Raw genomic sequence first — 23,080 nt, forward strand, 5'->3', positions numbered from 1 at the left:
ACTGGGTGTTTCCATTAAAAACGCTTACCCGGGTATGACTTGAAAGTTACTCTTGGCATGTTTCTGCTCCAACTAAGCAACATGTTTTCAAATGTTTTCAGGTTTGTGTTGAAATGAGAGGCTACTGGTGCATTAAAAGCTAGGAAAGCTTTTTCTCCAAGAGTTGACACGAAACAACCAAGCAATTTCAGGCTAAGCATTTATCATCAGAGTAGTGTGCTGGGATAATCTGTCCAATAGTCGTGCTTAATTCTGCATTTATTAACTAATCTCCTTAGCAGAGCTAGAAGTTTTTCAAGAAATCTTAGGAAAGAAAGCAAAAGGAAATAAGGACAAGTTATGTAATTTCTAAGTTTGTTTTCTCACCTACAAAATGTATGTGTATATATATTTATAAACATTACTGCAGATATCACATACATATAAAAGGCCCTAGGTTTACTTTTTCCTATCATAATAGCCTTTTGGATTCATACAGGAGGAAGGAGGAGGGAATCAGGCAGAAAGGCTTTGAAGAGGTAAAATCCCCAGTTGGAAAAAAAAAAAAATTTGCTACAGAACAGATTGGAACTTAAAGATATGAAGTTTGTAGGAAAACAGATTGAAAGTGGAAGTAACAATATACCTATTATTTACTAAATTAAGGTTCATAAAATCATCTTTATTTTAGTAAATAGAGAAACAATTTTTTATATGTTTTAAGTTTCCCAGTTTTACTCCTAACCAAAGGTTATTGCATTTATATAATGTGATAGCACATTTTGTGACCAGGGTAGTTTTACAAACACACATGACAACTGTGGCTGTTATGCTTTTAATGGAAGGAGGTAAAAAATGCATCAATGCAGAAGAATGTTTTACATACTCATTAGCATAATGATTACTGTAAATTTAGTAATACACAGTGTGTGCAACCCCAAGAAAGACAGAAACTCCACCAAGTTTCCTGCATTCTGAGATAGAAAGGTTCTGTAAGTTTACCAAACACCTTTATCATTATAGTTCTAAATGGTGTCTGGGGGTGGATAAAAAACAGGAGGCTCTTTTTAGCCATGGTGCTAACAATTCTAGTATAGCTAACATGGCAATGACATTGGGACTGTGAAGTTTCCCCAAAACAGCTAATTTCTAGATGACCATATCACAAACTTAAAAAGTATTTCCAAAATACACAGGCAGGTGAGAGGTTTTAAACAATGGTTTAAAGCCTAGAAAAGAACTATCTCATTTTTGACAACTTTAAAACATAAATCCAATTTCTCTCCTACAGAGAAACTTAAAGCATGGACATGACTAAGAAGACTGAGAAAACACATTTGATAGTTTTCATAAAACTTCAATAAATACTCCAAGGCACAAGTGTTCAAAACAGCCTATTCACTAAAATATCAATGCATTGTACTTTCGGAGGTGCCAGCATGCTGTGCTTGCAGTGAGAGGGCACATAATGCATCCCTAGTTAAAGCACCAGGTGTCAAGCTCAGCAGTTTGTCTTCCATTTACTCAGAAGGCACCAACCATCCCTGTAAAAGTGAATAGTTCAAGTACTATATTTCCTACATCTTTACCTTTTTGCTTTTTGGTAAGTCAGCACTGAGGCCCTTTTGCCCGTAGGTTAGCAGAATATTTGAAAGAAGCTAGGACTATGCTGAATATGGTATTGAAATAATACAGAACCCTTCTACAAGCACTCATTGGACACTTTAGTAACATTTTAAAAAGGAATGAGAAATTTTGCAGTAATCTAAAACTGAGAAATAGGCTAAAATACTTCGTAATTAATGTCAAAAATTGCCAAGATTATTGAAACACATTTTTGTAAGGAAGAAAATCACTGTATTAGCAAAGCTATTTGTGTGAAATATGTCATTTCAGACCACTAATGGAAGAAAATCCACAGCAAAGGAAACATTCAAAGTAGTTCATCAAAAAGGAAAATTTAGTAGCTTTATGATACGTCAACACGCATTTCCACAGAAACGTTTCATTTTTAAAACTATAGTGCTTTAATGTACTTCTAGTAACAACTCAATCTAAGGAGGCTTAGGAAAAAGACCTATCCAACAAGATGTTGTATGTTGTATTTCTACTGTAGGAGTGAATTAAATAATGCTTCTGTAAAAAGGAACTGAATCACCTCAGCATCAATTTAGCAAACAGTCTTTTTCTTTTATATGGTAACTCATAATTTGAAGACTTCACTAGTTCAAAATTAGGAAAGGAAAGAAGCTGACTGGTCAAACCCAGAAACATTGATTTGGCAAGCCGCAGTCACTCAGCTCATGGATGTGCAATAATCCGTAGAAAAGCAGCTCAACTTTTAGTATTCCATTCTTCACATCTGTAAAGAAAAGCCCACAGATTAAAATTCACTTTACTGTAGGATAAAAGTGTGCTCTCTACCTTTAAAGCTCTGCCTCATTTCTCAATAAGCTATTAAAATCTACACAGGCTCTAAAAATTTCCCCCAAAACAGTATCATCTTGAAATGTCACTCTCAGGTATGTCCTAGTTATTTCATAAGCAAGTTCAAGTGAAATATATAAAATATTTATGACATTCCTCTCCCACCTTTACTTCCCTAATACTACATATGATCAACAGGAATATGGTTCAATGAGCAAAATAGGCATTCATAAGTAAGACAAAATAGTCATTTTGAATGCAGTTAGAATCTAAAAAGTCACACTAAAGCTGGTACCTACCTGTAGTGGAGTCCGATACAACCACTTTTCTTTATCAACTTTAAGCTGCATACAGGCAAAGAGATCACAAACTGCTGGGAGGCCATAACAATCTGGGGGAAATTTACATTCCTCCTGTAGGGGAGAAGTAAGCAATACTTCCTGCAAGTAAGAAAAAAAGAGTGGGTTGGCACATGACAACTGGGAAGCATGAAACCAACTGAAGTCGTGTACAGAAAGAATCATGTAAATGTTGGCCATTCTCTACTAAGCAACAGCAAAGATGACAACTTTTCTTCTACCCCATGTCTTTTCCAAAAATTGCAGTAAAACAGGCTGAGATTTTTCCTTTCCTGAGGGAGGGGAGAAGGGAGCTTTCATTCTGAATAATCATAAATTAGCTACATTGGTAAACGTTAATTCTACCCTCCATTCCGTCACTAACATGGCATCAAATATACTCCCTTAGCCAACTTAACATTTAACATATTTAATGATCTGGCCCATTTGCAAGGTTTGGAATTAAAGATTAAGTAAAAATCCATTCAATGTATTTCAAATGGTGAAGCTATTTTGATGTCTGCTCACCTGGGCCTTCTTTCGAAGTAGCCACTTGTCTTCTCCAGAGGAGAACTGGCTGAAATTTCCTGTATTCTTTCCTGGCAAGACCCAGTCAGCAGTATTAAAAGGATACCAGGAAGCAGCTGTGGAGCTCACAAACATTTGTTTGCCTGGGGATACCACTTCCTGGGCAGCTCTGTCCTGGGTACTAGGCACTTCCTTGAGACTTCCTTCTTTGCAAGAAGATCTAATGAGCCATTCTGACAAGGGACTGTTCCTTATGATTTGAAAGGAATCAGCAATTCTAAAAGGTTCCATTGCCTTTGGTGCCTTAGCGTGTTTTGTTGCCTCTTTTCTGGAAGGACAGAGCCACATATTCAGGGAATCTTTAAGCTTCTCAGGCTCAGGTTTTGGATCCACCGGCATCCCATTTTTATCCATTCCTTCTTTCTTCAGAAGCCACTTACACAGAGCTTCCTTCTCACAATTCTCATCACACACACACTCTGAAAAACTTGTGCAGGGCTCATTGGCTTTGCATACCTCCTCTACTTTATATGGTTCTGGATGTGTCTGGACAAGCCAATCCTCAGTAATCTTGCTGGGGGTGGACAGTGGTTTCTTGGGCTCTAAGTGGTCATTCAGGCACTTCAGATTGCCCAGGTTTTCAATCTCCACACCTTTGGGCTGGTTGCCCTGACAATTGGAACAGGAATCAGGCTTGACAAGCCAATCACTCACACTATAGGACTCCTGGAAAATCTGGAACAAGAGCTTGAACTTCTCACTGGTTTCACAGCTACCACTCTCCGGCTTCTCCAGCTTACAGGGTTCCTGGGGAGTCACCAGCCAATCAGAAAGGTCCATCTCAACTTCATCAAGATGCTCTAGGTTGCTGACCTTTTCAACTTCAGTGGAGAAAGAACTGGCAGTAGAATAGCTGTTACACTTTTGGTTACTTGGTTTTTCAGGAACTTCTTGCTGCTGACTCTTGAGGAGCCAGTTTTCCAAGCCCTTTAGGTTGCCCCAGACATTACTGAAATTGCAGGCTCTGGGGGCAGTCTACACAAGAAGTACAAAATATTAGTTCACCAGAAACAATGACTGCTTTGGAAAGTCAACAACAAAAAAGTTTCCTTTTCCTATTCACTGTATTGCCCAATGTTTCTAAATTTAAGTATATGAAAGCCAAGAGGCAAGGGATTTCTCTGTTTATAGATATTTTACATAAAATATAATATGTGAATACATGCAAAAATTAATTTTCTATTAGAAAAAGTGAAAAGTATTAAAGGCAAACACACCCGGAGAAAAATATTTGTAGCATACTTGATAGAAAATATGTTAGTATCTATCTAATATGCCTTTAAAAATAAATCAAAAATGGGCAAAGGATATGACAAGCGATTCACCAAAGAAGGCTAATATATGTAAAAAAAACTCAACCTCTTCAGCAATCAAAGAAATTCAAAACAGCAAAATTAATATTTCAAGTAAATTCAGAGAAAAAAGAAAACTAAATGATACACAAACACTTCACTGAGAGTTCAGGGAAGTAGTATAACCTCAATACTCTGCTGATAGGAATATAAACTGCCAACTTCCCGGAAAGCCAAGTTGGCAATATGTTATCAGAAGTTTTAAAGGGTATGCCAAATTGTGATTCAGGAATGCAACTTTAGGAAATTATTCCTAAGGAACTAATCAAGACTGTACACAAATAACTAGCTCTTGGATGGTTAGGGAAGCTTTATTTATATACAGAAAAACTGGAGATTAAGTTAAATCCAAACAGTAAGATATTACATACTATTCAGAATTGTATATAGAAGAAATTGAATGACATACATCATAATATATTTGTAAGAACATCCACTTACAAAAACAGGATTTACAGGGTGGTTTTTTTTGAAGTACATGTATATACAGAAAAAAGTTTATAAACAAAAATGTTACAGTAGTCTGCATGGTAGGATTATGGGTTTGTATTTCTCTATACAGTTATTTTCTACTTATAGTAAGAGGATGTCACTACTGCAAGGAAAGAAGACATTAAAAATATGTTTCCAGACTAGAACTAAAAGCTAAACAAAGACTAGTTAGTGGTAAATAGCCCTATCTACTAGCACACCTCAAAAATAAGAAAGCAGAAACCCACTTGACTATTCTCCAAGGTCTGCTGTGGGGAGAGCCAGTCCTGGGGGTTGGTGCTGGGCACGTGAGGAGCCTGGTGACCATTTGTGGGTTTGCTGCCAAGGAGCCAATCGCCGAGGGGGACAGCTGTGGTGCTGGATGATGACTTCTGCTAATCACATAAGACTCTACTGCTTAACAAGGCAATGTAAAATACAGTGGAAAGTGCACCAGAAAGGGAGACCTAATTTTGGCTTTTCACTGACCCTGAGCAGTCAGGTGACATCTCTCAACTTCAACTCTCATAATTATACAATAAGGAGTATAACTGATCTCCAGGGTTTGTCTCAACTCTACAAATCTAGGATTCTACATTTACATTACTGTTAGAAGTAAGGCATCTCCATGGATTATCAAGAGACTTTCCCCAAGAGAGAATCAGCACCAATAAAACAGCTAATAATAATTTCCTATACACACTAACCAGTAACAATTATTTTCTCTCTTTACTCATCTACAAAACCTCTTACACCACAACCCTACACATTATCACTGACAGTTGTTTTTTTTTTTTTTTTTAACAAATAAATGGTAGCCAAAAAAAAGATTTAATCAAAACCCAAGAGATATACAGTCAAGTAGTGACACAGTTACTAGAAACAAACTGACACTTTACCTGTTCTGGCACTGGGATATAACCTCTTTTCTCCAGGAAGGGCCCGATATTTGATGAACCAGCATGAGTCATCAGGTGCTCAGGGATTTGCTATAAAACAAAGGCAATTTAATTGTGCTATTTATGCTATACTTTCACATACATAAAAGTGAAACGAAAATTTCTAACTTTCAAAAGCATTAGCATTTCATTGGAATGATTCCTCACACTAAATTCAATAACTTATGAAGTGGTTATCAAATCTGAGAATTTTCTATGTACTTCTAAATAACTTTCATCATATAAAAAAAATCTTCACCAGAATTGACAGTACATTACTATTTTTGAAGTCCCATTTGAGACCAAGGTTGGTTCTTTATTAAAGAACATTCAAGACACAATTTTAAGAAGTATGTCAAAAGTATTGACAGCTATTCAGGGTGAATTCCAGAGATTATGTAGTCAATACCATATTCCTAGAACTACCAGCCTAAAGCCATCACTACAGACTTAACTGGAACATGAAATTCCTAAAGCTTACCAAATTATCGAGATACCCACTATCCATAGGAAAAAGGGGTGTGCGCTTTCTGAGGACCACCCGTGAGACCACAGACCCAGTAAGCCCCCATGAACCACCTCGGATCAACATTACTCACGATGGTCTTGAGGGACCCAAACGTGGTGATGGTCTGGCGCAGAGCAGTTGTATCTGCGTCAAAGAGTAGGACAGTGGAATCTTCGGGTTTGAGGGTCAAACTGCCCAGTCTGGGAAGGAAATAAACAAAAGAAGCTTGGCTTTTTTTTTTTTTTCTTTTTTTGAGGAATATCTACTTCAACTTCATCCAAAACAAAAGCCACATTGTGAGAAATTTAAATGATTACACTTTTTAAAGAAATTCAACCAAAGGCTAACCATGTATCAGCAGGTATAATAGTGAATATATAAAACTGGATGAGTCTTATCACAGGGACAAAGAATTCAAGTTAAATCAATACCTGCAGTGAGTAGTTAAAAATTTGATTTTTTTAAAAAAAATACTCTAAAGTCAAAGGGCCAAGAGTCAAAACAAGCAAAAGGTGTCTTTACCTCTCCAGACACACAGAGACTTGACTGGCTAGCTCTTTGTTTTGGGTGCGCTCCAGCTGATGAATAAGACAATTGAACTGGCCCAATAGCTATTGAAAAAAAAAAAAAAAAAAAAAAAAAAAAAGATATTAAAGCACCAGGTACACGCAAGGTAATAAACAGCACTTGAGATTAACTTTTATCTGATCTCCATTACCCAGAAGACATTAGAAACCATAAACCATGCTCAAACTAATTATAGCCATGTAGCCACCTTACCCAGTAGAGCTGTTGGGCTTGCTGCTGAAGTGTCTCTTCTTTAAGCTGATAGATGAGATCTACCTGTTCATACAGCCACACTTCACGGCTTCGAAGGCATTCCAGGTGACGGCTTATGCAGCTGTGAATCTGAGCTTTGACCTAAGAAAAACAACCATGTCAGTGTCACAAGTGTTGTCCCACAGGACAATGGAGTTCTTTAACATTGGTGAGGTGGAGAAGTCACAAAGCCTTTTGATTATCCAATGACATCTGTAGAGCATCTTCCCAGAAAAATGCATAAAAGCAAAATTTTGCCAATAACTTCACAGGTGAGTGTCCCAAAGCCCACCCACAGACACCAGGTTAAGAAGCCCAGCCATAGAGACAAACCTAAGCTCTAAAATCCTCCTTCAACTCCTCCTCCTAAGAGGAAGTTTATTTTGGGTGTCCTAAAGTAATTAAGAGAAAATAAAAGTATGTGTCAGGAGATATTGACTCCACCGTCTGTCCATCCCCCCCCCCCCCCACAGATTTCATAAATTTTAACACCTATGGCTTTTACAAATTTATCAGTGGAATAAGAGAGCATTAATTTAACAGCTAGGCCTTATCTATTCTTGCTCCACAGAATGAGCAGTCCATTTAAAATATACTGATTTGGTGAAGAGACGGGCCGCTTGTATGTCAAAGTCTACAAAGATCATTAGGGTAGGCACTTTAAATAAAATTATAAACTAAGTGTTTCTGAAAGCCTACTCAGTAATCAAATGGGGGTTAAATATAAAAATCCCAAGACCAAAAAAAAATTTTATACAGCTATAAATTATGAGAAGCCACCTAGGAAGCTACAGTTTAAAGCACATCTTCCGTGTATAATAAAGTTGTGTTTCAAAGTTACCTAAGATTTGCTATGCCTATTCACTAACAGAATGCTATAAGGCTAACAAACTAAAAGATTTCACTCTAACTTGCCTGAACATGAAGCCATTTACAAAACCATGCCACCAAAGTGTTAAAAGGTGGTTCAGAATATAATGAAATGCTGTCTCTTGTGCATTAAGAGAACACAAGTGAGAAGGATACTGCTCACTCACATCGTTATTTTTTATCGATGGCAGTGGCTGGCACAGGAACCACACAGGGGCAATGCATGCTGAACCAAGGCCTTCCAGACTCTTAACATCTGCTTTCACTTCCCTTTGGAATCAAAGGCAGCTGACTAGGATTAAGAAGCCCATACAAAGCACGGGGTGAGACTTTTTGATTGGCACTGAGCATGCCAGCTTCTGGCCAGCCTCTACCAGCCCTGGGCTAAGAGTCCAGACAAGGGAAGGTAAAAGTGCCCAGCACACCTCTTGCGAGTTATCTTTAATTTGCTGTTCGGCCCGGAGAACTCCACCAATGGCAAGCTCCAGTTCCCTCCGTGCATCGCAACACCTCAGAAGGGGTTCTCTGTTACTGGAGCAGCCACTCTGGTCCTGGGGTGTACTCATCCTGCTCACTGTTCCTTGAAAAAGAAAAAAACAAATCCAAATAGCACTGTAACTACAACCAAAAACCACCTCTCAATTATCCCCACAAAGGGTCATTCCAACCATCTCCCAATCACTAACTACTTAGATTACTTCCAACACAGGACCTGGCACATGGTGTCCGCTTAATAAATATTGCCTCCCCCCAACCCCACTGTGTTCCTCCCAGAAAATTCTATGAATCTACTTTGACACTTTACATGTAAATAACTATTCCTAGAAAACATAACACTAATTTTCCTGAATCAATATGACATATACTCTCCAAAGAGTTAAAAGAACACGTGAGTGTCAGTTTCTATTCATAACACAAGGCCATATGGGGTATTGTGTGCTTGTTTTGCAGATTTAGAGATGATGACTGAAAGTCAGGAAGGATCCATAATTACAAAATAAGTTGCAAACCAATAATCTGAAACACAGATTTTACAACACTGTTTAGATCTAATATTGGCCTAAGTTTATCCGGAGGATGGAATTTTTTATTTTCTCATATTTATTTCCTTTTATGTTGGATTTTTTTTTTTTTTTTAAATTTAGGAGAAGTTAGGGATTTCTTCACAACTAGGAAGCTTCCAAGAACATAAATCTGACGTAATAATTTCATAGGATTCTGATGAGGATTGTAATGGATTTTTACAGAAATTGGTGTGGATATATACCGAGCTCTCTAACAAACTCAGGTTTATTGTGAGATAAGAAACAGAAGTGGGAAGAATGGCATATAACCAATGGTCTAAGAGAAGACTGGAACAGAAGAGTGTTGGGAAAGCAATGAAACAAAGCTTGACAAGCGTCAATGGAAGAACAATTTTGTCTCCATCCTGGATAGATCTAGAATCTGAGATGATTTCTACACACGTAGAAAAGAAAGCAGTGATCACTGCCACCCAGCAGCGGTTCACCAAGTCCTGTGACATCAATGTTATTTCCTTTTCCGGGAATTTTACTCAACTGACCAGTCAATGGAATGCTGTAGACATATCTGAACCACAGTAAGACTTGGACAAGGTTGTATGCTATCTTTGTGGACAATGTGAATACAGGCTAAACAGAAGTACAACCAGACTGTATCAGGGGATTTTTTTTTTTTAAGTTAAAAGTTACAGAATGTTAGAGTTTTTTTTTTACCGGTTAATGCACTGAAGCCAGCCTGTAAAATTTTTAGTGGCATGCCCCTGTATTGCTCGACTGTATTCTCTAATTATGTGGGTGAAAACAGAAGGCAGACATTAAAATTGGAGGTAATGTGGGGCTGCCAATATATTTAGTAACAAAAACAGATTCCCAAACAATCTCTACACAGCTGTTAAATCTGACAAAATGAAATGGAAATTCTGTGCACTTAAATAGGGAAGAACAAAGCAGGAGAGAATAAATTTTTTAAAAAGGACAGAAAATTGTCACTGAAAGTAAGATATATTGAATTAGCAGTGTGCTGGGTCTGAAGAAAAATAAATTAGTTGCTATTTGACTACCTTTACCAAAACTACAGTATCTGTCACAGAACTAATCTGTTCCCTGTCCATTGGACTAAATTTAGAATTTATTTCTGAGTAACACACTTTAGAAGAGGACATTCAGAATAGGGAAAGAGGCCTCAAAACCATGAAAAACTTCTCCAGTTAGAGCAGCTGTTTAGCCCAGATAAGAGAAGTGTCTGGGAGGACCTGATTACTACTAAGTATTTGGAGAGCCATCAGGTAGAAAAAGGATTAGACTTCTCAGAGTAGCCCCAAAAACGCTTAATGGGAGACATTTGGGCAAAACATGAAAGAACTTTCTAGTAATCCTAGGGAACTGACCAGAGAAGCCAGCTTTAGGCTGAATAGCAGCCTCCTCAGTGTGGAGGCCACCAAATGTCTGTCTGCCTGCCTGTTAGAGACAAAGGGTGACTTTGGCCTTGACTGCATCTTCCAGCCTAAACGTAGGGGCCAGGGGCTAGTGGAGAGCTGGATGGGGTAAAAGCAGTGTGAGCCCACCCTCAGAAATAAAACAGTGGGTGCAAGGAGCCCAACAAGCTTTCTTTTGACCATCTCAGCGAAAGATTCAGATCCAGAAACTATGGAGTTCCTGTAAGAAAGTCTGAAAGATTCAGGAAACTTTCTAACTTCCCTAATAAGTTTTGTTATCTCAGTGTGTTTCCCCAAAATGATTTGCAATGTCAAAGACCCCAGAGCTCTGGATCAGTCAGGAGACAAATTCAAATGCATACAGTGCTGACTGTATTACTAGGTACTTACAGCAAGTCTTTCTCAATGAAATCACAAGTACTGCACAACTGCCTACTAACAGAACATGGCGAAAGTGCACAATTGGATTTTCCTCTTATCAGCTATGGGGTAGACTACAGGATGAGATTAAAAATCACAAAACTGATTTTCTCCACACACTTATCATGTTTCAAATTCAGATGAACATCATCCTTCAAAACAGTCATGTTGATGGAACACCTCTTATAAGTAAGGGTCTTTAGTGCCCATTTGTCACCCACAAAGAAAATCTGTTTCATTTCTCTGCAGCCAGTCCCAGAAAGCTTGCCCCTTTGCTCCCCTTGGCTTTGCCTCTCCTACTTCCTGTGGGGCAGTCAAGGGGCTTCAGCTTCAACAGCCTAGACCCCAGAGAAGAAGCTGGGCAAATGCCTGACAAGTCACACCAGCGAAGAGGAGGCCTTTCAGAGCTGAAATCAAGAACCCACTACAGGAAAAATGTGGAAATAGTAAACTTTTCCACCTGGGGAATTCCTGATATTCTTGGAAGCAACAGGCCAAGTCTTCAATCTTGGGTCTTGCCCTCATGAAACGTATCCCTGCAAAGGAGAAGCTAAGCCTACTTCTATTTAGGCCTAAGAGTCACCCCCAGAGAACCTCTTCTGTTGCTCAGTTGTGGCCTCTTTCTCTCAGCCAACTCTGCAAACACTCACTGCCCTCCCACCTACATGGGACATGACTCCCAGGGGTGTAAATCTCCCTGGCAATGCTGGATATGACTCCCGTGGATGAGCCTGGCCCTGCCATCATGGGATTGAGACTGCCTCCTTGACCAAAAGGGGGAAAGAGAAAAGAAAAGAAAGTTTCAGTGGCTAAGAGGTTTAAAAGAGTCGAGAGGTCACTCTGGAAGTTATTCTTATGCATTGTATAGATATTCCTTTTTAGTTTATAGCGCATTAGAACACCTAGAAGGAAAAACCTGAATCTGTTGAACCATTATTTAGGAGACTTAATTCTTAATGATGATTGTATAACTATAAAGCTATTACCCTGTGACCCTGAGATTGTGAAAACCTTGTGACTGACACTCTATTTATCCAGTGTATGGGCAGAAGAATAAAAAATATATAAATAATAGGTGGAGGGTAAGGGGTATGGGATGTTTTGGGTGTTCTCTTTTAGTTTTTCTTTCTTTATTTTGGAGTAATGAAAATGTTCTAAAATTGATTGTGGCAATGAATGCACAACTACATGATTATACTGTGAGTCACTGATTGTACATTCTGGATGGGTAATATGGTGTGTGAATACATCTCAATAAAGTTGCATTGAAAAAAAGAACCCCACTACAAGGGTGAACTCAAATCCTGAGTTGAATCATGAGCCTGCTTTATGAAATGTTACACTGCAGTGAGACTTGGCCATTTTCAACAACAATTCACCATTTGTTACAGGTTCCAGAGCCAGTGTAGTGTAGCAAGCGTGAGGGTTAACAGATCACTCGGGGGTCTGATGAACCTGAGTTCCAAACTGCATCTGCAAGCTTGAGACCCATGAGCCACTAATTTAACCTCTCTGGGCCTTGATTTCCCCTCTGGAGCAATGGAGAGAAAGGCCCACAGTGAGGTTAAAGTGAAACACTATCTATAAGCCCTCATCCCAGCCCCTGCACACTAATCACTCCTCGTTACTCTCACTGCTGCTATTATTAGGGGTAGCTGAGTGAGGTGGACCTCAGGAACCTCCGCCTCTGGGGTCTAGAAATCAGCACCAAAAACTGGAAAAGGCTTTGAGGTGAGAAGACCCTGACTTAGAATCCCAGTGTGTTAAGAGTTAGGGGTGGGGGGCAGCAGGAGAAGCAGCAAGAGACACACCCATGTACATACACAACCCTCAAACGAACAACCCGGAGCCTTCCTCAAAAAAGAATTCTGCAAACTGTACATACTTGCAAAAATCTAGTTATGAACTCCGAAGACCATCAAACTAAATTGAGAAACTAACCACAAATGAACCTAAGTCATTATCATATGGTTTAACCATAAAACTCCCAAAGAGCTAAATAATTCTCTTGTGACACACATAAACCACAATTTAAAGTTGGAAAACACCTTGGCAATCTGCTTAGTACACCACCTTCATTTTACAGGTGAAGACACAAAGGCCAGGACAGATTTACTGGCCCATTGACAGGTCTGCCATCAACTCGACCATCTAAAGGGGAAGATTTGGATTTAGAACAAAGGTTCCTCAGGTCTAGTCCTGGATTCTCCCTACACAATACTTGTTCTTCCTTTAGTGTATTATCACCCATGAATTATTTTTATTTGCCAATAATAAAGTTTAAAAGCATCATCCCAATGGTTTACTAGTGGAAAAACTTCCATTAAGAGTCTCACTCATTTTCATCATCCTCTATTAATAAGTTATAACCACAATTTTTCAGATCTTTCTTTGATAATGTTAACAGAAATAAATTGCACACCTGCACTCATGACAGGCTCAGAATAATCAAAACACTGCCCAGTGCAAAGCACAAAAGATGGGAGCAAGAATGCTAGGTTCTGATCCCATGTCTCGATCGCAGAAGCTGCTCCCCTCTAACAGATGTCTAAATGAAGGTCTAGACTAAATCACTGTAACTCACTGTCAAGTTCTCACATTCTTTACCTACCTTCCCACCTGCCTCCTCTCCCAGAAAAAAGATGCCCACTTTTCACTTATTTTCAAGACATGTGACTCTATGGCTAGAAGGCCAAGCTCTCAGGAAACTATGCACAGTATACAGCATGTCTTCTATGCATTAATAAATTCCAAATACTAACTACCAACTTGGTTATCTGTGATAAAGCAACCTATATAAGACTGTTTGTACAAACTTTCAGTAAAGTAACTAAAAAGCAATAATTGATATTCTGCATTCAATTTTACCTTGGGATATTTCTTCTTTAATCGAATTCTTTCTTCTTCTTGTCAGTTAAAAAAAAAAAAAAAAGATCGTTTTTGAGATCAAAATTCATTAATCCAAAGGTTATATATATCTTACCCTTACCCACTTTCAAATTCTTTTATCAAGACAAGTAGTTTCTGAAACTCAGAATCTGGCTCTCCATAATTGTTTTTAAAACCATTCAAATAAATCTTAATGCCTAAAGACAATTAAAATAAGGTAATAATGAACTCGTTATAACATATTTTAAGGTTTTTAACACTTCAGAGCTGACTGAGCTCTGATTTACCTACTTTCATGCGTATAACTGATTTATGCAATCCCAGCACATCAACTTTTCGAACCAGTAACTGAAAACTAACCACAAAACTCTAGCTTCGAATGACAAGAAAAGCTTTCCTATTTCAAAAGCAACAGTGACTCATGCAGCTTTCTAGGTTTCCCACGTAAACTCCCAAGCCCGGTCTCCTTCCGCAGCCTCTCCCGCAACCGCCCTTCACTTGCGGGCTCAAGCAAGCCCAGGAACTGCACACCACGCATGCGCGCATCCCGGTCGGGGAGGGCCTCTGATCCCGCCTGCACCAGGCCCGGGAGGGCGAGTCGGCCCGACGGCTCCCGCTGCGGTCCCTGGGCTGCCACGACGAACCTCGCAGACCAGTCCCCGCCGCGCGAATCGGCCAGCGAGCAGGAGGCCTCTTTATCCCCGGCTTGGGCAGTAAAGACACCGGTAGCCAACCGGCGGCGCCCCGCACCGCCCCCCTCCCCCCACGCACGTCACGCGCCCGCCCCCAGCGTGCAGGAGCGCGCACGTCGGCGCCAGCTGCTCCACGGCCCTGCGCCTGCGCGCTCGGGGCTTCAACGGCATCAAAGGCCCGCCCCAGCGGGGTCCGCGACCCCACCCGGCACCCCCACCCTCACCTTGGCCAGCGTGGCTGGGAACCACGTGTCTCCGCTCCAGCCCCTTTGCCTTTCTCCACTCCTTTCCTGTCCAAATCTTCAAGACTTCTCTGTTTTAATGGAGAAAACAGAGAAATAACAAATGTGGGGGCGTTAGAAAGCTGACGAGTAATTACTGGAATATTCCTGGTCTGACTCCCTGACTACCCCTGTCAGCCCAGCAGAGGTTCAACCCTGGACTTGTTTCTGCCTCCCTGGCGTCCCCTGACATCTGTAACACGCCTCTGTCTCTGCCACATTCACATTCTCTCTCTCTGTGCAGTACTTTAACTCCTCGTGGGTTCCTTTTCTACAACAAACCCTGCCTGAGCCAGGTCCTCTCTTTAAGGGGCTGGGAATACTTCAGGGAACCTGGGAGCCCCTACCTGGAGCTAAGAGGATGGACTGGGGAGCTAGACCCTGTGGGTACAATATCCGGCTCTGCCAATAGTCAGTTAACCAATCCGTGCTTCCGTTTCCCCATCTGTAAAACGGGGACTGTAATAATGGACCCAAATCAACCAGAATTATGTGGACTAGTATATGTAAATGTTTAGAACAGCACAAAGTAAGCACTACCTGCTCATGGTACTCCTAGTCTGGTGTCCTTTTCTCCAAAGACAATTCTGCTTTATACTCTGAGTGTCCAGTCAGGCCAAAAGACCAAATGTAGACAGCCCTGTAATTCCCTTTCAGTCAATCTAATGTAAAAGGCTTGCTCTTATCTATACATATGATTTTTTATTTTTTTGTAAAAAAAAAGAGTAAAGCAATAGTACATTTCAAAAAGCAAAGGGAACCACAGAGCACCATCATCCTCAAGGAAGGAGCCCTTGGATTTCAAGAGCACAGTATCTGGGGAGACTCCTGCTTTATCTGTGATGCACAAGGTTTTTCTGGGATCACTTTCAGACTTCCATTACCAAAAAATAATGAGAAAACAACTTCTCCCTAATTCAAAATAACCTTATTGGAAAACACATTGTAAGAATATATAAAGAAAATTCAACCTGTCTCTGAATGATGAAAGTTAAAAATTCATGGCCCTTTGCACTTTATGTCAATGACTAGAGAGAAGGGATTCTTAGTCTATTCATGTCAAGAATTTTTCATCTATTTTATGTGGCCCTGTAAAGTGGTCACAATGTAAATACAGTAGAAGTTTGCCTGGCCATCACATACATAACCTATGGCCTGTGTTCCCTCTAAAAGATTCTGACCAACACTTCCTCACGCTGGACACTGCAACTACTTCCCCACTGAAGTTCCCACAGAATTACACAAGATCCCTAGTGTTTGTTCTCTGGCCGGTTTATGCCAGCTTTATTTGTTACTACATAAACATAAAAAAACTGGTGAGAAAAAAATCTAGAAGAATTCTACACTCAGACCTCTTTGCAGGTTCTTCTTCACTCCCTTGTGTCTTAAAAAATAAATGTTTAGATCCTAGAGGGCAAATATTCATAAAGCATTTTTCTTCTCTTCTGCTTCAAGAATTTCTACACTATCTCAAAACAACAGAACATCCATTCCTAGTAGATCATTTAAAGAGGGCATGAGCTTTAAACTCTCCAGGGGCTCCCCACTGCCTGTGGGAGAAAGATCAAATCTCTTATGAAGGCAAGAGGCTATCTCCTGGCCTCAGCCTGGCTCTCCTTCCGTCTCCCCGGTGCAGCTGCCACACCCTGACCTGCTGGGCACTGTCCCATGCCTAGTCCAGGCTTGCGCTCCCAGCTCTTTCTGCCAGAGTGCCAGTCCCCCTGCTTCTTCCCACCCGTCCGTTTTTAGGACTCTGCTCGAGCCACCACCACTAGGACCCTTTCCTGACCAAACACGCCGCTTCTCAACAGAGATGGCCGCTGCCTCCTCTGTGCCCACTGTAACCTGTACAAGGTTCCCACATGACAACTCGAACATGTGTTACCCTCTTGCTACGTGCCTTGTCTCCTGAGACCGGGAACTCCCTGAGAGAAGGCACAGTGCTTTGTTTGCCTTTATAGACCCTAAGGCTGAACAGACAGCCTGGTAAGAGTCCCTCCACATTACACAACCCCATTCGCATTCTGTGAGCCCGAATGCAGGATATCAGGAGAACGGCGTCCTTGCAGTTGTGCAATACTGCAGCCCTCAACTTAAAAGAGGCTTGATAATACATGTTCCCAAAACGCTCAGCCCATCAATGCTAGCGGGGCTTGATTCTGCTTTAATAGAATCCACTTGATGCCTCACTAAGGCCTGCATTAACCCAGGGAAGTCTTCCAGAGGATATACAGTTTTCTAGCCTGAAAACGCAATTATTACTTTTAGTTTTCTTTCCCAAGCAAGACAAAGCTGTCAAGTGTATTGCCCCTGCAGTCGTGATCTTAGCTAAGCCCTGAGATAAAGTGTCCTCCCTGATGCCGGGCCTGACGCTCAGCCTCACAGATTAACAAGCACCAGGAGGTTTGTGAGTTAAAGTGGAAACGATTTAATATATACAGCCAACTTTGTATTTTTTTTTCTCAGACTTTGCAGTGCCACAGAAATTCCATCTGCCGTCAACAGGAATTTGGAAGGCTTTCAGAACTGGGGCCGTGCCCCACCTTCAACTTCAAACTTCTTACTGTAACCTTGGCAAAGATAGGAAAACATGTTACTTATCTACCACTGGAATAACAACACCATTTTATCCCTGATTTTACAGAGTAAACATCTTGTGTTGCTCTCCTCTTCTAAAGCCTGGGGAACTAGTAATAATGCCAAAATTGACCTCAAAATATACACATGCTTATATTCTTATGAAATCTGCCATTGTCCAAGAATTAAAAGCCTTAACTTCTACTTATGACTAAACTTACAACTCAAACAAACACAAAGCTTTTAACCTAATAGGGCGCTGAGGGCAATGCTGGGAAAAAGAGGCCTCAACAGTGCCTCAAACACAATTCTAGCCACACAGAGCGACACCTTGACTCCACTGTATGACACAGCCAAAGAATATCAGGGAGGACAACTTGAGATAAGAACAAATCATTCATGTCAGAAGTAAAAGGAACCACCCTCAAAACGTTTTGTTCATTTGCCAGTCAGTCTGTCTAATTCAGAAATTATCTATGACACACAAGGATTCAAGGTATTATAGGGTTGAAGGTAAGCTTATAAATCATGACTGTGATGTTAGGATTTAACAATCAAAGATGACATGCTCTGCCTGACAAGCACAGAGACACCAAAAAAGCTCTTCACCAGAGCAAAAGTGGTCACCCAGCACCCAGGGGCAGGTACTCCAGCCCAGGTGATCACAGCGTTCATTTAAATTCCATGTTGAAGCAATGTATCTTACACCCACCTATGATAAAAACAAAGCCCAAATAAAACCTGGGACAAACATTTTAAGAGGGCTAGAACATATTAAGTAGAGACAGTGACAGTTCCCTCAGAAAACTGAACTTCCCTGCATGATACACATTGGCTGGTACCGATCAGTCACTTTGGACTTGCTTTTCATAAGCTAACCTGTATGTAAATTGAGGCTTTTCAGTAATGCTTCAGAAAGTGCTATCCCAACTGGGAGCACAATCATTCCACTGTGTATCTTGAATGGTGTCATGTCTTCCTTACTTTTTTTTTGTTTGTTTTTTTGGAAACTGTCAAAGATTAATGGATGTAAAGCACTTTGACTAGCGCTTGGCACATAATGAGAGCTATATAGCTATTAGTCATTTGTATGACTTTTGGCCAGAGAAGGGGTATGATGATAAGGAAAAAAAGACCTTTGATGATGTAGTTTGTCCATTTAATGAGCCCCCACCCTCTCTGGCTTGGATTCCTGCAGAAACCTCAGGATGGCTGTCCAGCCTCCGTGCTGCAACTCCTGCAGGCCAAGGGTGCTTCGTTCAGGGCCCTGGCACATTCCCCCAGGTATCCTCACGGCCCTCCTCCTCTCCCTTCAGGAGTCTGCTCAAAGGTCATCTGCTCTGTGAGGCCCTTCCTGACCACCCTCTTAAAATAATTCTTCCCTCCACCCCTTAATGTGCTTTAGTTTTCTCCATGGAACTGATCACAATCCGATATGCTGAAACTTTATTTTCTGACTCCCCTTCAGAAAATACACTGGAAAGTAAGTTCTACAGGGACAGGGACCTCGTCTTTGTGTTCCCTGTCATATAGTAAGTTCTACAGGGACAGGGACCTTGACTTTGTCTTTACTGTCGTATAGTGGGTTTTCAATATATACTGAACACATGAATTCAGTAAATATTGACTTCCATAAAATTATATGCCAGCACTTTGTTTTACACATTATCTCATTTACTCCTCACAAACCTTTAAGATGGGTGTTACCATCACCATTTTAAAAATAAAGAAACCAAGGCTTGGCAAGGTTAAATAAATTACTTGCAGTTACAAGTCTCCAAGTGGTGGTGAAGCCAAGGTTTGGTCCCAGTTCTGGGTCTAAAGTCCACAGCCACACACGCTATACTGAAGGGATCATCTGGATATTACGATTTTAAGTATTCGTTCAACAATTATGCATTAAGTGTCTAATGGGACACCTGTTGTGAGAGTCCCTGAGGACTCTAGTGGGGAACTGCCACCTACAGGGGGATTTGTGCAGCTGATTCACCCAAAACTAAGCAGAAAATCCTAATTCTTGGGAATAAGAGACTGAGAGTTAAAACTCCATCAGCAACAACTATCGGCTCCGAATGCCTTCCAGTATGCTAACATTTACCAAATGAAGGAAATTATAATAAAACACTAACAAGGGGCTCTCAAATTGGCAGAGGGGTACATGTCAGAATATCCTGGGGCATTTTATGGAATCCCTATACAGGTTCCTGACATTCTGGCATATCTAAAGCTGATTTAATAAAATGGGGGGAAGGAGAGCCTGTGTAATCTGAAAAAACCTAGCTAATTCTAAAGCAAGAGACCTTCTTCCCCTCTGAGAATCACATCTCCCGTCCTTACACACTTTTTAAATAACTGTTTGCCCAAATGTAATTGCAGAGCTTTATTTAGATGCAAGCTATCATAAAATTTTAAACCTCTAGGATTTTTCTTAGAGACCCAAGAATAAAGGTTACATGGGAGGGGGTAAATGTAAGGAATATCACTGTGCTAGACTTTACAGTCATTATCTCACTTGTCTCTCATCTTCACAAACATGCAAGCTAGCAAATCTGCAAAACAGCAAGCCAAGTAACCTGCCTAAACCACGAGGTAGTAAGTGAACCGTCCTCCAAAATACAGGCGCACACACACCCCAATGCTGCATCTGAGTAAGTCTTTGTCAAAGGTCTGATTTTCTTTCAAGTTCAGAAATGTCACACTGCACTCCCACGCAAAACTGGGCCAACCATATTTCCAAATTACCAAGTAGGTGGTGGAAATAACGTTAGGTCCATCCAAAGGCAGTTACACTATACAAAAGGACACAAAATGGTGTGATCAAAAAGCCCAGCCTTGGGGCCAGAATCTAGCACTCCGATTTCAAGTCGTTCTTGATCTGAAACGCTCAGGCCACCTAAGACTATTCTGCTTATATGATTATAACGAGAATTTAGTTCCATAACAGTAAGGACTTCGTCCATTTTTTTTTCATTGACTGTATCCCCAACGCCTGCAACAAATAGGCACTGAGTAAATAAATGTGGTGGTGGAATGCATCAATGAATGAGCGAGCCTTGCTCTTCTCATCTGTACAACGGAGATAAGCTAGGGGCTTTTCGGGATGGTTGGGAGAATTAAATGAGGGGATATGGAACGCTGCGCCAGGCACACGGATGACAGGAGGAACGTTCGCTTCTTGTCCGTCCTGCCCAGCAGGCAAGGATCCTACTGCTTCAGGCCGGATCTGAAAACGGGCCCCACCCCGCCCGGAGGACCCGGGCGAGAGCGAGCGGAATCTCGGAGCTGTTCACAGCGGCGCCCGGGGAGGCAGGAGGGGGCCGGGCATGGGGGCGACCGGGGGACGACCGGGGAGGCTGGACGGGACCGGGCGGGGGTTCGAGGGGCGTCGGGGCCGGGCAGGGGGGCGGCCCGGCCCCGCATCGCGTCCCAGAGCATCCCGCAGCGTGAGCGGGAGGAGGCGCGCCGCACACACACCGACCCCATCTGGTTCTTACCAGCTCTGAGCGCCGCTCCGGGTGACCTGACAGCACCCCGCGTGGACAGACACACTGCGCGACCGAAGCCAAGGGCCTCAAGGCAGCAGTCTCGCGAGAGTACAACCGTCCTTCCACGCCTCTCGCCACCCTTCTGACAGTCTCGCGAGATCTCTGCTCGGGTCAGCCCAAAGCCCTTGACTGCCCTCTAGAGGACGCAGAGCGCAGGTGCACCCCACTTCTTCCTGTGTCCTCTCATCCTTCGAAAATAAATCCGACGAAATGAAACCGAACTTTTGTTGAAGGCAAACTCTGTGCTTCTCTCACACCAAATGACTCCATAAGGTAGATCCTATTTAGCCTTAACGTACAGATGCAAAAACCAGACTTTGGCGCCGTGAGGTCATTTGTCCGAAGTGAGCCCGGTAATAAATGTCCGTGCCCAGCTTCCACCCCAAATCGCCCTTACTGAGAAGGATACTTGGTTTGCACCTTGTCACACCCGTATCCTACCACCGTCCCTGCCTCATACTCTTCCCAATGTGACATTATCCACACTGAAATTTTTTGTTTATTTATTTGTGATCGGATGTTTAAATGAAACTCTTCTGTCTCAGTTTTGAATGAAGTTCCCAATATTTGGTGCCAACTGCACCCCTCATTTTTCCCAGCAAGGTGAAGGACCATCTAAGAAGTATTTGCAAAAAGATGATCATAATGGAGCTATTCAAACCCCACTCAAGACTGATTCCTAAAAGGGTCAAAGCAACGGCAGTGGAAAGGATATTGACCCCATGCGGAAGCTAAGAGAGCAATCCCAGCTCGGGTGCAGAAGGCCAATCGGGGAGAAAGAGGCAAATGTTCGAGAAGCCCACAGGGTACCCACGAAGAACTCAGCTTTAAGCACCTGCCACAGGCAGGGGGAAGCAAGCCTACAAGCCATTCAGGTAAGTTTGCCTGCCCTTACCTCTCCTCTCCCGGACCCCCTCTGCAATTCAGATGGAATGCATCTCACTCTCTGGAATGCGACTTTTGTAGCAAAGTGATCACAGCACTTTATTTTCTGAGGGTGATGGAAAAAGTTAAGGGAGCTACCTAGATCAATCCATAGAGGAGAACTAGGGATACAGAGCTTGTTTGAACAGGTAGGTGTTTGAACATGTCTGCCACTGATTGCTCCACAGATGAAAATTGCCAGCCTGTTTCCTGTCACGTACACACACAACTGAGCGCAAGCATTGTGAGAGCAGGGACCTGGCCTCTGTCTCACTCCATGTCCCCAGGCCTAGAACGCTGTCTGGCCCAGAGCGGACACCCAGTAATGATCCGCAGAGAGAATGAATGTTCTCTAACAGAGAAACCACAAGAGATCATCAGTGTGGACACAGTTTTAAGTCACAGCATTTTGGGGTGGTCTGCATGCAGCAATGGATAACTGATAGGAAGCCCTATGCCCACACCATTCCCCATCAACAGGACAGAGCCGTTGACCTTTTCATTCCTGATGGGCACCATGTGATCTTGGGGAGCCTCTGCCAGGCTCTCCGGCTCTAAGCTGCTCTGGTCTCAGGCAAACACGCAAGTAGGTGTCAGAGGAAGGATAAGCACAGACACCTCAAAGAGAAGCAGAGTTGTAATTTCCTCTTGAAGACACTTCTTTTTTTTTTAATTGTTCACCAGATGCTGGGCACTAAGGCAGCAGAGTGCACCTATAGCAAAAAGTGGCCAAAGTGCCACTTCCAGTCTTCTGAGTAGGGGCTGCATGATGATCTATTGGGTTACAAGAAAAATATTATAACTTTTATTCATATTTTTGTTTCCTCCTTTACATGTTTGTACACTTTATAATGTGAATTATAGTGATGCATGTAATTTATAAATTAAAAGTATAGACAGATTTAAGTGTTTGCTCAAACCATTTTTTTACTGATAGATAGGGCTACAACAATCAAACATTTTGAAGGTCATAAGACAATGAAGACTGGCCTCATGCTGGAGGC

The 23,080-nt window shown here is 41.7% G+C and overlaps 1 protein-coding gene across 10 annotated transcripts; it reads right to left on the minus strand.

Annotated features, from left to right (window-relative positions):
- Positions 1-800: 800 nt before the first annotated feature.
- On the minus strand, positions 801-21,220 carry NCOA4 (nuclear receptor coactivator 4). Of its 10 annotated transcripts, none has more exons than XM_037804882.1 (12): positions 21,102-21,137; positions 14,974-15,062; positions 14,037-14,074; positions 8,716-8,870; positions 7,382-7,522; positions 7,124-7,212; positions 6,693-6,801; positions 6,055-6,144; positions 5,404-5,550; positions 3,273-4,307; positions 2,706-2,846; positions 801-2,341 (listed from the first exon to the last, which is right to left on the minus strand). In XM_037804882.1, the coding sequence occupies exons 4-12, from the start codon at positions 8,854-8,856 to the stop codon at positions 2,336-2,338; spliced, it is 1,899 nt and encodes a 632-aa protein (XP_037660810.1). In that variant the 5' UTR covers positions 8,857-8,870; positions 14,037-14,074; positions 14,974-15,062; positions 21,102-21,137; the 3' UTR covers positions 801-2,335. The 10 variants fall into 10 exon arrangements, with proteins under 10 accessions (XP_037660810.1, XP_037660814.1, XP_037660812.1 ...); XM_037804886.1 differs by having other exon boundaries at positions 14,037-14,071; positions 21,102-21,120; XM_037804884.1 differs by lacking the exons at positions 14,974-15,062; positions 21,102-21,137 and adding an exon at positions 14,589-14,787 and having other exon boundaries at positions 14,037-14,071.
- Between the last annotated feature and the right edge of the window lie 1,860 nt (positions 21,221-23,080).

Source organism: Choloepus didactylus, chromosome 15 (genome assembly GCF_015220235.1).
Source record: "Choloepus didactylus isolate mChoDid1 chromosome 15, mChoDid1.pri, whole genome shotgun sequence".
NCBI lineage: Eukaryota > Metazoa > Chordata > Mammalia > Pilosa > Megalonychidae > Choloepus > Choloepus didactylus.

Bases quoted from the DNA above. Each gene is read 5' to 3' on its own strand.
- NCOA4 (XM_037804889.1), bottom strand. From the start codon at position 8,856: ATGAGTACACCCCAGGACCAGAGTGGCTGCTCCAGTAACAGAGAACCC. The intron at 7,523-8,715 runs GTGTGCTGGGCA...TGTTTTTCTTAG, and splicing joins TTAAAGATAACTCGCAAGAG to GTCAAAGCTCAGATTCACAG. The intron at 6,802-7,123 runs GTAAAGACACCT...TTTCCTTCCCAG, and splicing joins GTCTCTGTGTGTCTGGAGAG to ACTGGGCAGTTTGACCCTCA.